The sequence below is a fragment of the Haemorhous mexicanus genome, chromosome 25 (assembly GCF_027477595.1).
Source record: "Haemorhous mexicanus isolate bHaeMex1 chromosome 25, bHaeMex1.pri, whole genome shotgun sequence".
In the NCBI taxonomy this organism is placed as follows: Eukaryota; Metazoa; Chordata; class Aves; order Passeriformes; family Fringillidae; genus Haemorhous; species Haemorhous mexicanus.
Window position 1 is genome coordinate 3183092 of NC_082365.1, and position 15590 is coordinate 3198681.

Genomic DNA, 15590 nt, shown 5'->3' on the forward strand with positions numbered 1-15590 from the left:
TCCATCATCCATCTATGGATCCATCCAGAGATCCAGCTATGGATCCATCCATGCATCCATGCATCCATGCATCCATGCATCCATCCATCCATCCATCATCCATCCATCATTCCATCCATCCATCCATCCATCCATCCATCCATCCATCCATCATCCATCCATCATCCATCCATCCATCCATCCATCCATCCATCCATCCATCCATCCATCCATCCATCCCTCCATCCATCCATCCCTCCATCCCAATTTTCCCACCAAACCACCCCTCCAAGGCTCCCTTTACCACAAATCCACCCCCCAGCTGTCCCTGTCACCCTCTCAGGCTCTGGGGGTGTCACAGCACGTGGGGCTGCAGAAACCCCGGGGCGTTTGGAGGAAAAATAAGAAAAATTCCCCTCAAAAAAAAAAAAAAAAAAAAAAAAAAAAAAAAAAAAAAAAAAAACCAAAAACCTCAGAAAAAAAACCACAAAAACCCACAAAAAAAAGCTGGAGCTTTTATTTAGTGGGCAGGAAGTGTCTGTGTCTCAGGATGGTGACTCCACATCCGCTCCAGCGCCGGCAGATTCCCGGGAATGTGAGCAGCCAGGGGTGACTCTGCTGCTGGTGGCCCCAGCGGGTTGGGGACATCCCAAGGATAAGGATGGCAGTGACAGAGGTGATCCCAGAGCTCAATTCCCACTCTCCAGAGCGGAATTCCCGGCTGCAGCTGGAGTAGTGCTCACACAACCCCGCGCTGGGCTCCTTTTGGGAGCTGTCACCACAAACTGACCCCAAAAATATTGTCCCCACCAGCCAGCCCAGCCTGTGTCCCGAGCTTATGGCAAGGTGCAGGAATCATTTCTGCTCTGCCACCCGATCCTTTGGAGGCTGTTCCTTGAGGAAGTTTCCTGTTTGTGCAGACAAAGTCTGCTCGGGGACGATAAATGATGATTTTTGGCAGCAGGGCCAGCTCAGCCCTCAGCCTCTGTGCTGGAGCAGCCACCGGGGCTGAAAAGCCTCTCAGTAAACTCCGAGCGTGGGGAGTTCAGGCGAGGACACGGCTGGGGCCGCTCCGGGATTTTTTTGTCGCTGGGAAACTCCAAAGGCTCGGCTGGGTTGGGAAAAAGGAGCAGACACGGAGGGTGAGGGGTCCCGGGGGCTCCGGGGGCAGAGGGACCGGCCCAGGGCTTCCTGCACCCCCCAGGGCCAGGAGGAGCTGGCTGGTGACAAACCCAACATTTTTCCAGGGAAAGGAGCTCTGGGGCCCTCTCATCCCAAGGGATTCACTGCAGAGCTCGGGGAGCTGCAGCAGGACCCAGTTCTGGAGACATTTCCCGGGCAGCAGCATCAGGGACCCTTTGGACCCAAATCCAGCCCTGTCCCAGCTCCTGGCGGGTGTTTGGGCTCCTCGGGGGGGTCTTTCTACGGGAAAAAAAATACTGAGGGAGACGCGCAGCATCCACATCATGTGTTGGATCTTGCAGCACCTGAAACGGGATTTTAGAGCCGCCCCGGTCCAGCGCCACCGGGCCAGGGCAGCCGGGGACAGCGGGAGGGCTGCCGGAGGTGCCGCTGCAGCCGCAGCTCGGCCCAGGGATGCCATCTGCTGTTCACAGCTCTGGGAGGAGACCCAGCGCGGCTCAGCCCGAACCAAACCACCCGAACCCGCTTCAATCCCAAACCCGCGCTGCAGGCACGGCCAGGAGCGCCCGACCCACCCGAACTGGGCTGGGGTCACACCTCCGGCACCTGGAGGGCGGGCACAGCCCTGCTGCGCCGAACCCGGGGAGGTTGTGTCCTGCTGGGTCCCATTTCCCAGCAGGAGAATCCCAGGGGAGGGCAGGGATGAGGCCACCCCCACCTGGCACCCGGCTGTGCCAGTCCTGTGCCAGTCCTGTGCCAGTCCTGTGCCAGCAGTGAGGAGCCAGAGCGCAGTTCACCCTCGGGAGCAGCCCCAGGCCCCAGCTCCTGCTGGAATCCCGAGGAACAGCCACGGGATGGCAGGAGAAGCCCGGCTGGGAAGGCAGAGAGTGATCCCAGATCCTGCTGCAGGTTTGGAGTTTCCTCTGGGAGAAAAATCTGTAGGGAAGCACCCGCAGATCCCAGGATGGAGGAGGACACCACCACTGTGCCCCCTGAGCCACCAGTGACCCCTCTGGAGAGCCCCAGCTCCTCCCAAGATGTCACCTGTGACCGGGATGGCTGCAGGGACACAATTCCCACACAGGGATCTCTGGAGTCCTTCACGTGGGCAGGAGCTGTGGGGAGAAGTTTCTCCAGCTGGGTGGCCCCATGGAGATGTGGGGAGAAATTCCTCTGGCTGGGTGTCCCCATGGAGATGTGGGGAGCAGCTCCTCCAGCTGGGTGTCCCGGTGAAGATGTGGGGAGCAATTCCTACCCCATGGAGATGTGAGGAGCAATTCCTACCCCATGGAGATGTGAGGAGCAGTTCCACCCCATGGAGATGTGGGGAGCAGTTTGTCCCCCATGGAGATGTGAGGAGCAGTTCCTCTTGATGGATGTCCCCACGGAGATGTGGGGAGCAATTCCTACCCCATGGAGATGTGGGGAGCAGTTTGTCCCCCATGGAGATGTGAGGAGCAGTTTGTCCCCCATGGAGATGTGGGGAGCAGCTCCTCCGGCTGGATGTCCCCATGGAGCTGTGACAGTGACAGGAAGGGACCCCTGGCCAGTGTGGGGGTTCCTCACGGACAGCAGTGCCAGGAAAGGAGGCACCAGAATCCCTGGATGCGGTTCTGGAGGAGCTACCAGGCCCCTACAGCAGTTGGATGGTGCTGTCCCAATCCTGGGGCCTGCCAGCACTGTCCCCAACGTCACTGCTGGGGACAGCCAGGGACAGGGACCTGTTCCAGGTGGGATCCAGTCAGGAACCAGAGAGGCACAGGGCCCTGTTCCAGGTGGGATCCTTCTCCAGGTGGGCTCGGATCAGGAGTCAGAGAGGCACAGGGCCCTGTTCTCCTCCAGGTGGGCTCGGATCAGGAGTCAGAGAGGCACAGGGCCCTGTTCCAGGTGGGATCCCCCCTCAGGTGGGCTCGGATCAGGAGTCAGAGAGGCACAGGGCCCTGTTCCAGGTGGGATCCCCCCTCAGGTGGGCTCGGATCAGGAGTCAGAGAGGCACAGGGCCCTGTTCCAGGTGGGATCCCCCCTCAGGTGGGCTCGGATCAGGAGTCAGAGAGGCACAGGGCCTCCACGGCCGTGCTGAGCCCCTGGCTGACGCCCCCCACGGCCAGCAGGCAGTCCCTCAGCACGATGCTGGAGCAGGCGCAGCGCGGGGTGGGCATGGGGGGGAGGCTCTCCCACTTGTTCTTCTCGGGGTGGAAAGCCTCTGCCGACTCCAGCACAGTCGGCTGATTCCCTGGAAGCACAAAAGGAGGCGCTGGATGATCTGGGAAGCACCACCAAGCTTCTCTTGGCTGCTCCGTACCCCATCCCCTCAGGGGTTTGTTTTCCCTGCTCCCTCCCACCAGCCAGCGCCGGGATTTCTCCTTTTTTGCGGGATGACAGCAATTCCAACACCTTTTTAGAGGGTTCCCACAGTCCCAGAGCCTCACCCAGGCCCCCAGCCACGACAACTCTGCCTCGCAGGTAGCCGGCCACGAAGTCTGCTCGCCTTTTCTTCAGGTAGCAGGAGCGCTCCACCTTCATCCACCCACCTGGAAGGACAGGACACGCTGGGTTTGTGGGATCAGCCACTCCTGGAACGGCATCTGCCCCTCTGAGCCCCTGGCTCTGAAAGGGCACCTTGGGGTGATAAAACCCCGTGGAATGGGTTGGGTTTGGCCCCTGTTATCCCACTGTTGGATCCAGCTCCCTTGGGAGTGGGGTTTTCCCATTGCACTCGGTAATTCTGACTGGAAATCGTCCTCTAAGCTGAGCTCAAGGCGGCAGCAGATGGGAGCTCAGTGCTCTGCAAGGATAGCAGAGCCCCAAACCCAGCCCCGTGTGCCCCAAACCCCAAACCCAGCCCCGTGTGCCCCAAACCCAGCTCTGTGTCCCCAAACCCCAAACCCAGCCCTGTGTCCCCAAACCCCAAACCCAGTGCCATGTGCCCCAAACCCAGCTCTGTGACCCCAAACCCCAAACCCAGCCCCGTGTGCCCCAAACCCAGCCCTGTGGCCCCAAACACCAAACCCAGCCCCATGTGCCCCAAACCCAGCCCTGAGTCCCCAAACCCAGCCCCGTGTGCCCCAAACCCAGCCCTGTGTCCCCAAACCCCAAACCCAGTGCCGTGTTCCCAAACCCAGCTCTGTGACCCCAAACCCAGCCCTGTGTATGCCCCAAACCCCAAACCCAGATCTGTGTCCCCAAACCCCAAACCGAGCCCCGTGTGCCCCAAACCCAGCCCCGTGTGTCCCCAAACCCAGATCTGTGTCCCCAAACCCCAAACCCAGCTCCATGTGCCCCAAAGCCAGCCGTGTATGCCCCAAACCCCAAACCCAGCCCTGTGTGTCCCCAAACCCAGATCTGTGTCCCCAAACCCCAAACCCAGCCCTGTGTGTCCCCAAACCCAGCTCTGTGACCCCAAACCCCAAATCCAGCCCTGTGTGTCCCCAAACCCAGATCTGTGTCCCCAAACCCCAAACCCAGCCCTGTGTGTCCCCAAATCCAGCCCTGTGTGTCCCCAAACCCAGATCTGTGTCCCCAAACCCCAAACCCAGCCCTGTGTGTCCCCAAACCCAGATCTGTGTCCCCAAACCCCAAACCCAGCCCTGTGTGTCCCCAAACCCATCTTTGTGTCCCCAAACCCCAAACCCAGCCCTGTGTGTCCCCAAACCCATCTTTGTGTCCCCAAACCCCAAACCCAGCCCTGTGTGTCCCCAAACCCCAAACCCAGCCCCGTGTGCCCCAAAGCCAGCCCCGTGTGTCCCAAACCCATCTTTGTGTCCCCAAACCCACCCCTGTGTCCCCAAACCCCTCGGGAAGGTCCATGGCTGGTCCAGCTCCCACCTTGCTCCAGGTCGAAGACGTCCACGGTCCTCATGAACTTGGGCTGCCGGTAGAGCCGGCCCTGGCGCAGCCCCCCGAGGCTGAAGAGCTTCTCCTCGGTGGGCACGAAGCTGGAGAAGGCTCTCTTGGTGGGAATGGTGGGGAACCTAGTCCAGGAGCGCGTGTCCGTGTCGAAAACCTCGAAGGCGTTGACGGCGTACTTGGATTGCCTTCCCCCTGGGAAGGAGAGGGAGTTGGGAAGGAGGGAATTGGAAAAGAGGGAATTGGAGAGGGGGTTGGAAAGGAGAAGGAATTGGAGAGGGAATTGGAAAGGAGGGAATTGGAGAGGGGGTTGGAAAGGAGAGGGAATTGGAAAGGAGGGAATTGGAGAGGGGGTTGTAAAGGAGAGGGAATTGGAATGGAGAGGGAGTTGAAATGGAGAAGGAATTGGAGAGGGAATTGGAAAGGAGGGAACTGGAAAAGAGAAGAAATTGAAATGGAGAGGGAAGTGGAAAAGAGGGAATTGAAATGGAGAGTGAGTTGGAGAGGGAGTTGGAAAGGAGAGGGAATTGGGAAGCAGGGAATTGGAATAGAGGGAATTGGAGAGGGAGTTGGAAAGGAGAAGGAATTGAAATGGAGAGGGAGTTGAAATGGAGAAGGAATTGGAGAGGGAATTGGAAAGGAGGGAATTGGAAAGGAGAGGGAAGTGGAAAAGAGGGAATTGAAATGGAGAGGGAGTTGGAAAGGAGAGGGAATTGGAGAGGGAATTGGAAAAGAGGGAATTGGAAAGGAGATGGAATTGGAAAGGAGAGGGAATTGAAATGGAGATGGAATTGAAATGGAGAGGGAGTTGGAGGAAGACAAAGGATGCAAAAGGAAGCAAAAGGAAAAAAGTGAAGGAGAAGGAATAAAAAGGAGCAAAAATGAAGGAAAAGGAAGGAAAAGGAAAAAGAAGGAGAAAGAAGAAGAAAGAAGAGAAAGGAAGAAAAAGGGAAAGGGAAGAAGGAGAAAGGATGGAGAAGGAAGGAGAAGGAGAGGAGGAGGAGGCAGGGCTGCTCCTTACCCAGCACGTAGATCTTGGTGCCCCTCAGGATGGACGTGGCCGCGTAGCGGGGGGTGGGCATGGCAGCCAGGGACACCCAGATGTCCTTGAGCACGTCATAGTGCTGCAGGAAGTTGTGGGGCCGCAGGTCCGAGCCCATCCCGCCCGCTGCGTACACCCTGTAATCTGGATGGGGCAAAAAACCCCGAAATCCCAATAAATTATTGTAGGAAACTCCAGAAATCCATCCCCCCTGCTGCATACACCCTGTAATCGGCAAAAAAACCCCAAAATCCCAACAAATTATTGTAGGAAACTCCAGAAATCCATCCCCCCCTGCTGTGTAAACCCTGTAATCTGGATGGGGCAAAAAACCCCAAAATCCCAACAAATTATTGTAGGAAACTCCAGAAATCCATCCCTGCTGTGTAAACCCTGAAATCTGGATGGGGCAAAAAAACCCAAAATCCCAACAAATTATTGTAGGAAACTCCAGAAATCCATCCCTGCTGTGTAAACCCTGTAATCTGGATGGGGCAAAAAATCCCCAAAATCCCAATAAATTATTGTAGGAAACTCCAGAAATCCATCCCCCCTGCTGCTGCACACACCCTGTAATCTAGATGGGGCAAAAAATCCCAAAATCCCAATAAATTATTGTAGGAAACTCCAGAAATCCATCCCTGCTGCACACAATCTGTAGTCTGGATGGAAAACACTCTCCTTTGGCCGCCACCAAGATGCCCACGGCCACCTCGTAGAGCGAGCTGCTCTTCAGGGAAACTTTCCACAATCCATTATTCCATATCAAAACCTGCTCCACCTCTATTCCACTCTCAGTCTCAGTTCCTCACTCAGAGACCTTCCTGCCATCTGTGAAACTCCCTTGCCAAACTTTCCCTCTTTCCAACCCTTGCCTTTGGTCACCACTGAAATGCTCGGGGAGTGAGCTGTGCTTCAGGGAGACTTTCCACAATCAAATTCTATATCAAAACCTGTTCCACTTCTATTCCACTCTCAGTTCTTCATTCAGAGACCTTCCTGCCACCTTTGAAACTTCCCAAACTTTCCCTCTTTCCCACACTTGCCTTTGGCCGCCACTGAGATGCCCATGGCCGCCTCGCGGAGTGAGCTGAGCTTCAGGGAAACTTTCCACAATCAAATTCCATATCAAAACCTGCTCCCATCTCTATTCCACTCTCAGTCTCAGTTCCTCACTCAGAGACCTTCCTGCCATCTGTGAAACTTCCTTGCCAAACTTTCCCTCTTTCCAACCCTTGCCTTTGGCTGCCACCGAGATGCTCTTGGAGCGAGCTGTGCTTCAGGGAAGCTTTCCACAATCAAATTCCATATCAAAACCTGCTCCCACCTCTACTCCACTCTCAGTTCTTCATTCAGAGACCTTCCTGCCACCTGTGAAACTTCCCAAACTTTCCCTCTTTCCCCCACTTGCCTTTGGCCGCCACCGAGATGCCCATGGCCGCCTAGCGGAGTGAGCTGCGCTTCAGGGAAATTTTCCACAGTCAAATTCCATATCAAAACCTGCTCCCATCTCTATTCCACCCTCAGCTTCTACACTCAGAGACCTTCCTGCTATCTGTGAAACTTCCTTCTCCAACTTTTCCTCTTTCCCTCTTTCCCACACCTGCCTTTGGCTGCCACTGAGATGCCCATGGCCACCTCGTAGAGCGAGCTGCTCTTCAGGGAAGCTTTCCACAATCCATTATTCTGTATCAAAACCTGCTCTATTCCACTCTCAGTCTCAGTTCCTCACTCAGAGACCTTCCTGCCACCTGTGAAACGTCCTTGCCAAACTTTCCCAACTTTCCAACCCTTGCCTTTGGCTGCCACTGAGATGCTCTTGGAGCGAGCTGTGCTTCAGGGAAACTTTCCACAATCAAATTCCATATCAAAACCTGCTCCCATCTCTATTCCACTCTCAGTCTCAGTTCCTCATTCAGAGACCTTCCTGCCATCTGTGAAACTTCCTTGCCAAACTTTCCCAACTTTCCAACCCTTGCCTTTGGCTGCCACCGAGATGCTCGCGGAGCGAGCTGTGCTTCAGGGAAGCTTTCCACAATCTATTCTTCCATATCAAAACCTGCTCCCACCTCTACTCCACTCTCAGTTCTTCATTCAGAGACCTTCCTGCCACCTTTGAAACTTCCCAAACTTTCCCTCTTTCCCCCACTTGCCTTTGGCCGCCACTGAGATGCCCATGGCCGCCTCGCGGAGTGAGCTGCACGTCAGGGAAACTTTCCACAATCAAATTCCATATCAAAACCTGCTCCCATCTCTATTCCACTCTCAGTCTCAGTTCCTCACTCAGAGACCTTCCTGCCACCTTTGAAACTTCCTTGCCAAACTTTCCCAACTTTCCAACCCTTGCCTTTGGCCGCCACCGAGATGCTCTTGGAGCGAGCTGTGCTTCAGGGAAGCTTTCCACAATTTATTCTTCCATATCAAAACCTGCTCCCACCTCTACTCCACTCTCAGTTCTTCATTCAGAGACCTTCCTGCCACCTTTGAAACTTCCCAAACTTTCCCTCTTTCCCCCACTTGCCTTTGGCCGCCACCGAGATGCCCATGGCCGCCTCGCGGAGCGAGCTGCGCTTCAGGGAAATTTTCCACAGTCAAATTCCATATCAAATTCCTGCTCCCATCTCTATTCCACTCTCAGTCTCAGTTCCTCACTCAGAGACCTTCCTGCCATCTGTGAAACTTCCTTCCCCAACTTTTCCTCTTTCCCTCTTTCCCATACCTGCCTTTGGTCACCACCGAGATGCCCATGGCCAACTCGTGGAGTGAGCTGTGCTTCAGGGAGACTTTCCACAATCAAATTCCATATCAAAACCTGCTCCCATCTCTATTCCACTCTCAGTTCTTCATTCAGACACCTTCCTGCCACCTGTGACCCTTCCCAAACTTTCCCTCTTTCCCCCACTTGCCTTTGGCCGCCACCGAGATGCCCATGGCCGCCTCGCGGAGCGAGCTGCGCTTCCTCCAGCGCCCCTCGTCCGTGTTGTACATCTCCACCACCTTCAGCGGCAGCTGGTTGGCGCCCACGCCGCCGATCACCATGATCCTCTTGCCCAGCACGGTGACGGCCACGCCGGCCCTGGCCGTGGGCATGGCGGGCAGCGCTGCCCACTGGTCGGCCTCGGGCGAGTAGACCTCGAAGGAGTCCACGGCGACGCCGTTGTCGTCGCAGCCGCCCACGGCGAACACTTGCCCGCCCGCCTCCACCAGCGTGGAGTAAACCCTGCGGCTGGGCAGCGGCGCCAGAGACTTCCACTGGAAGTCTTTGGTGCTGGGCAGCTCCATGGTGGCTGCTGGGAAGGGGTTGGTGCTGGAAAAAAAGAGAATTCTGGGATTGTTGAAGGTGGAAAAGCTCGGCAGGATCGGCCAAGCTGCGCGCGATCGCTGCACTCAGTGCCACCTCCAGGGATTCCTTGGACAATCCAAACCCCCCCTGGGCAGCCCCTTCCAGCCCTTTCCATGAGGAAATTCCTGCTGATGTCCAACCTGAGCCTCCCCAGCCCAGCCTGAGGCCGCTCCCTCTCCTCCTGTCCCTGTTCCCTGGGAGAAGATCCCAAATTCCCCCCGGCTGTCCCCTCCTGGCAGGGAGTTGTGCAGAGCCAGAAATTCCCCCTGAGCCTCCTTTGCTCCAGGCTGAGCCCCTTCCCAGCTCCCTCAGGACTCTCCAAACCCTTCCCAGCTCCCTCAGGACTCTCCAGACCCTTCCCATCTCCCTCAGGACTCTCCAAACCCTTCCCAGCTCCCTCAGGACTCTCCAAACCCATTCCCTTCCCTGTTCCCTTCCCTGGACTCCCTCAGCCCCAAAATGTTCCTCCTGAACTGAGCGAAAATCCCAGAGTGCGAATCCCACCCTGCCAGGAGCAGAGCAGGACCAGAGCTGCCCTCCCACTCCCGCCTGTCCCCTGTGTCACCCCCAGAGCGCCAATGCCGCCTGTCCCTGTGTCACCGCCACCCCCAGAGCAGCCCTGCCACTGCCGCCTGTCCCTTGTGTCACCGCCACCCCCAGAGCAGCCCTGCCACTCCCACATGTCCCCTGTGTCACCGCCACCCCCCCCCCCAGCAGCACCGCCACCTTTCAGCGCCTCTCCATCAATCCTGCGGCTCCAGAGCCGCCTCGGCAGCTCACGCAGAGACGGAGCCTAAAAATAAAAGAAAACAAAAAGAGGTGGGAAAACAAAAAACCGAAAAACAAAAAAAAAAAGAAACACACAAAAAAGGAAAAAAAAACCAAAACCGAGAGAGGCGAGAAGGTTGGAGTCAGTTTGTTCTGCTGCTTCCCGAGCTTGCCCGCCCCCAGGTGACTTCAAAGCGGGCTCTGCTCCCTCCACGCCTGTTTTCCTCCCGCCTGGGGAAGTTTTCCTGCTCTGACCACCGGATTCCTCCTCCTGCCCTTCCTCACATCCCCACCCCGAGGAATGAGAACCCCCGGCTCTGCAACCCCGGGGGCAGCGGGCTGGGAACGCGCGGGCTCTGCCCCATCTCCTCTCCTTCATTAAGAGCGATGTTAATGAGCTTAATTAGCGCGGGAGGACGGAGAGAGGGACAAAAGCGACGCTGGGAGGGGAATCCCTTCCCATCCTTCCAACCCCGAGCCTCCATAAAATCCGATTAGTCCGAGCAGGGCTGTTCGTTTTTATTTTTATTTATCATCCCAAATAAATGCTCAGGAGCGCACTGAACATCATTTATTGCATGAGGAATTAACAAATAAAGGGAGAAATCCTGCTTGGGCTGCCGAGAGCCCATCCACAATTCCCGGAGCAATTCCCGGAAATTCCCGGCTCCAGGGGGGCCGCAGACAAAGGGACACAAAGCCACGATAAAAAGCAGCAGCAGCACATCAAGCTGCGCTTTCCCAGCCTCCCAGAATCCAAGGAAAAAACAGCGAGCAGCAGCCCAGACTGCTCTGCCCTCCCTGAGCAGCTCCGGGATTTGTGTCCTGGCAGATCCGGGGTTCTGCCCCCACGGATGATTGATTTCCTTTCCAGGTGGATTTTCATGGATAAATTCACCCTGGGTTGGCTAATTAGCAAAGCAGAGCCGATGGATTTGCGTCCAGACATTCCTGGCCTCCATTCCTTCAAACCCAAATTGCTGGGATGAGACACAACCAGCGCCGCTCCAGCGCCTGCCAGCAGCAGAACCTGGCAGGGGCCAGGCAATTCCTCCGTCCAAAGCTCAGGAATAATTGCTTAAAATGGCCTGAAAATTCCTTTTTGACATTCCAGCACGCAGAGAGCGCTTGGAGAGGGATGAGGATTTCTCCGGGCAGGTCCTCCGTGGGAACAAGGGAGCAAAGAGCCGGGAATTCTGCTGGAATGCCAAGCCCTGCCTGAATTCAGCTGCCTAGGCGCACCGAGATTCTGCTCCCCTTCCCTCCTGAGCTATTTAAAGGAAATCAAGGTCAGGCTCACACGCTGAATTCCTGAATTCCACGCCTTCGCCTCCGGCTCTCCAAAAATCACCTGGTTTTCACCGGGAGGCGACACGGGTGCCGTGCTGGGAGCTGGCAGAGCTTCCTGCGGCCACATTCCCCTCCCAGGCCCGGGGAATTATCGCCTCATCATCCCACACTAATTGACATTGGAAATCCAAAGGAAGGGAAATTGCTTTTCCACCGGCGGAGCTGGGGCCGAGCCCTCTCCACTCCTTATCCCTGCAGGATGAAATTCCTCGGTTTAAGGATGGAAAGGATGAAATTCCTTGGTTTAAGGATGGGAGGGATGAAATTCCTTGGTTTAAGGATGGGAAGGATGAAATTCCTTGATTAAAGGATAGAACAGATTAAATTCCTTGGTTAAAGGATGGGCAGGATGAAATTCCTTGGTTTAAGGATGGAACAGATGAAATTCCTTGGTTTAAGGATGGGAAGGATGAAATTCTTTGATTTAAGGATGGGAAGGATGAAATTCCTTGATTTAAGGATAGAACGGATTAAATTCCTTGGTTAAAGGATGGAAAGGATGAAATTCCTTGGTTTAAAGATGGGAAGGATGAAATTCCTTGGTTAAAGGATGGGAAGGATGAAATTCCTTGGTTTAAGGACGGGAAGGATGAAATTCCTCGGTTGAAGAAAGCCTCCAGGGTCTTTTCCAAGTGGATTTGGAGCATGGATGGGCAGGGCCAGCACTCCCAGAGAGGGGTCAGGGCTCCAGGGGACAGCGGGATTTCTCCCTGGATATTCCCTCCAAGGAAAACCCATCCCTCATTTTGGAGAGCCCCCGGACTCGTGGCATTTATGGATCTGCAATAATTTGGGATTTATCAGAGCCAGGTGGGTGGAATTCCAAGGGATTCATGGGATGAACAGGGGGAGATGTCAGAGCAGCTCCTTTCCCTTCCCATCTCTCTTCTCTCCAGGATTTGGAAGTTTTGCTGCTCCAGGGTCGAAATTCCAAGGGCTGGAACACAAATCTCCTCCCATTTGGGAACAGGGTGATCCTCAGAGCCCCAAAACCGTCACCTGCCACCCCCTCCGTGCCACCAGGAGTGGGTCAAACACACCCAGCGGGGCAGAGAAATCCAGCGGGGAAACTTCGGGAAAAAGGTTCCTCCTCTCCCCGGTGTCCCGAGGGAAAAGGGGCTGGGAACAGCCGGGTTCTGGTGCCTTTGCTCCCACCCCGGCAGCTGGGAATGAAAGGAAGAGGCTTGGAATTGTCAGCCGGGGATTCCTGACCCCTCCCGCCTCAGCTCCCTCGCCATAGTAACAGCCAGCCGGAAAAACACAACAACAACAACAAAACCTCACCGGCTCCCCGCCTCTCCCTGGAAAAAAACCGGCAAAAAGAGCGAAAACCATCGGGATTAGAGGAGATTTGATGAAGAGCAGCGCTCTGAGCAGCTCGTTTGGTACCCGCCGAGCCCGAGCATCCTTTGGGGTGCGGGAGGGGCTGGGGCCGGCCTGGCCTCCCCCAGCTTCACCCCTTCCCCCATCGCGGTCCCTCGGGAGCCTCTCCAGCCTCCTCCTGCCAGCTGCGGTCTCCTGATGGGAGGGACAGGGGTTGTGGAAGGAAATATTCCCCAGCAGGAGCGTGTCAGGGGTGTCACAGCTCCGGGACGGGGGCAAAAGCTGCTTCGTTTTTTTAAAGAGCCCAAATCAGCCTTTTTTAAAACGCTGAGTGGGCTAAAAAATCATCAGATCAAGGTGAGGTTTGCTCATGTCACAGCTGAGCTCAGGAGTTTGAATTTAATTTAAATAATGTCATTTAATTTAATTCAAGAGCAAGGATCCACCTGCAAAGGCAAAGGGTCTCCCTTCCCCATCCTGAATCCCCCTCCTCGTCCCCAAAATCTCCCTCTGCCCCAGCAGCTGCTCTCCTGCACGGATCAAACACAGAAAGGCTTTTCCAAGCCCTGCAGCCCCTCAGGTCGTGTTTCCAGAGCTCCTTTTCCTCTTTATTTCAGCTGCGGAGGGAATGGGAAGAGCTCGGGCCAGATCACAGCTGAGGGAGGTCACAGCGACCCCATCCCTGCCGGGCCTGGTCTGGGAGAAAGGCTGGAAAAACGGGATTGGGGATGCTGGGAGGGGAAAGGCTGAAAAGATGGGATTTTTGGGGAAAAAAAAGTACGGGAAAAGCCCATCCTTTTCCACAAAAAGTAAGGGAAAAAAAAAAAATCATCGTTCCCCACCCAATTTCTGGAAGGGAAACACAAACTCCAAGCTTCGTTTGTGGCTGTTCCTGAAAAGCCTGGGAGGACACGGGGTCCCAAAGCATCCCACCCCCCCCAGACGACCTCCAGGGAGGAATTCCCTCCTTCCCACCCCGGGATTTCTCGGGAATACTCACAGCTCATGGCTGGAAATGCTCCGGATTTTCCCAAATCCTCCGAGCATCCCCTTCCTCCCACTCCTCGCCGGGCTGCGAGCGGCGCCAGGAGCAGCTGGGGCTGGGAATTGCTGCGTGGGAAGAGGGGAAAAAAAAAAAAATTAAATAAAATAAATCCGCGTAAATCCAGCGGCGCTGCTGTTCCCCCTCTGGAAGATGTAGGACACTCAGGGCGGGGAGGGTTTCCCCCAGCTGGGCTCCTCCTCGGGGCTGTGCGTGCGAATTCCCGGCGTTCCCGATCCATCCCTGAGCCTTTTATGGCTCGCACAGGATGTTCTGGAACCGCGGCGCTCCCCCCGCCCTACAGCGGCACCGGCAGAATCGCCGCGGAATTTGGGCAAAAATCGGGAAAACCGGGGCTGAGAGGAGGCAGGGATTGTCTGGGAAGGGATGGGTGGATCCCAGGGATCGGCCAGGGAAGAGCCCATCCCGTGGAGGTCACCCCAAAATGGGGGAAACGGGCGCGGCTGGGGCAGCAGAACCCCAAAATTCTCCTGCATCCCACAGGGAGCTCACAGGAGTTGGATGTTAGAGCCTGTGGATTCCCAAAATTCTCCTGTGTCCCACAGGGAGCTCACAGGAGCGGGATGTTGGAGCCTGTGGATTCCCAAAATTCTCCTGTGTCCCACAGGGAGCTCACAGGAGTTGGATGTTAGAGCCTGTGGATTCCCAAAATTCTGCTCCTGCATCCCACAGGGAGCTCACAGGAGCGGGATGTTGGAGCCTGTGGGTTCCCAAAATTCTCCTGTGTCCCACAGGGAGCTCACAGGAGTGGGATGTTGGAGCCTGTGGGTTCCCAAAATTCTCCTGTGTCCCACAGGGAGCTCACAGGAGCGGGATGTTGGAGCCTGTGGATTCCCAAAATTCTCCTGTGTCCCACAGGGAGCTCACAGGAGCGGGATGTTGGAGCCTGTGGATTCCCAAAATTCTGCTCCTGCGTCCCACAGGGAGCTCACAGGAGTGGGATGTTGGAGCCTGTGGATTCCCAAAATTCTCCTGCGTCCCACAGGGAGCTCACAGGAGCAGGATGTTGGAGCCTCTGGAGCTGATTCCCAAAATTCTGCTCCTGCATCTCCCACATCCCACAGGGAGATTGGAAAAGAGGGATGTTGGAGCCTCTGGGGCTGATTCCTAAAATTCTGCTCCTCACATTCCACAAACTCAGAGGAGTGGGGTGTTGGACCCTTTGGAGCCAATTCCCCAAATTCTGCACCCCCATCCCACAGGGAGCTCTGAGGAGTGGAATTTTGGGCCCTTCAGAGCCAATTCCCAAAATTCTGCTCCCTTCAGCTCCCACATCCCACGGGGAGATTGGAAGAGAGGGATGTGGGAGCCTCTGGAGCCAATTCCCAAAGTTCTCCTCACATCCCACAAACTTGGAGGAGCAGGATGTTGGAGCCTGTGGATTCCCAAAATTCTGCTCCTGCATCCCACAAGGAACTCACAGGAGTGGGATGTAGGAGCCTCTGGAGCCCATTCCCAAAATTCTGCTCCCTGCAGCTCCCACATCCCACAAACTTGGAGGAGCAGGATGTTGGAGCCTGTGGATTCCCAAAATTCTGCTCCTGCATCCCACAGGGAGCTCACAGGAGTGGGATGTTGGAGCCTCTGGAGCCCATTCCCAAAATTCTGCTCCCTGCAGCTCCCACATCCCACAGGGAGATTGGAGGAGCAGGATGTTGGAGCCTGTGGGTTCCCAAAATTCTGCTCCCTGCATCCCACAAGGATCCCGGAGGAGCGGGATCCTGGAGCCTCTG

General features: G+C 55.8%; 1 protein-coding gene across 1 annotated transcript; it reads right to left on the bottom strand.

Annotated features, from left to right (window-relative positions):
* Positions 1-481: 481 nt before the first annotated feature.
* Positions 482-14051, bottom strand: KLHDC8A (kelch domain containing 8A). Its single transcript, XM_059867715.1, has 7 exons — positions 13795-14051; positions 10080-10146; positions 8917-9317; positions 5990-6154; positions 4948-5163; positions 3552-3653; positions 482-3355 (listed from the first exon to the last, which is right to left on the bottom strand). Exons 3-7 carry the CDS (start codon positions 9290-9292, stop codon positions 3162-3164), a joined length of 1053 nt encoding a protein of 350 aa, XP_059723698.1. The 5' UTR covers positions 9293-9317; positions 10080-10146; positions 13795-14051; the 3' UTR covers positions 482-3161.
* Between the last annotated feature and the right edge of the window lie 1539 nt (positions 14052-15590).

Coding starts and splice junctions, on each gene's coding strand:
- KLHDC8A (XM_059867715.1), bottom strand. CDS start 9,292: ATGGAGCTGCCCAGCACCAAAGACTTCCAGTGGAAGTCTCTGGCGCCG. Junction 5,164..5,989: donor CACCAAGATCTACGTGCTGG/GTAAGGAGCAGC, acceptor TCTCCTTCCCAG/GGGGAAGGCAATCCAAGTAC. Junction 3,356..3,551: donor TGTCGTGGCTGGGGGCCTGG/GTGAGGCTCTGG, acceptor TTGTGCTTCCAG/GGAATCAGCCGACTGTGCTG.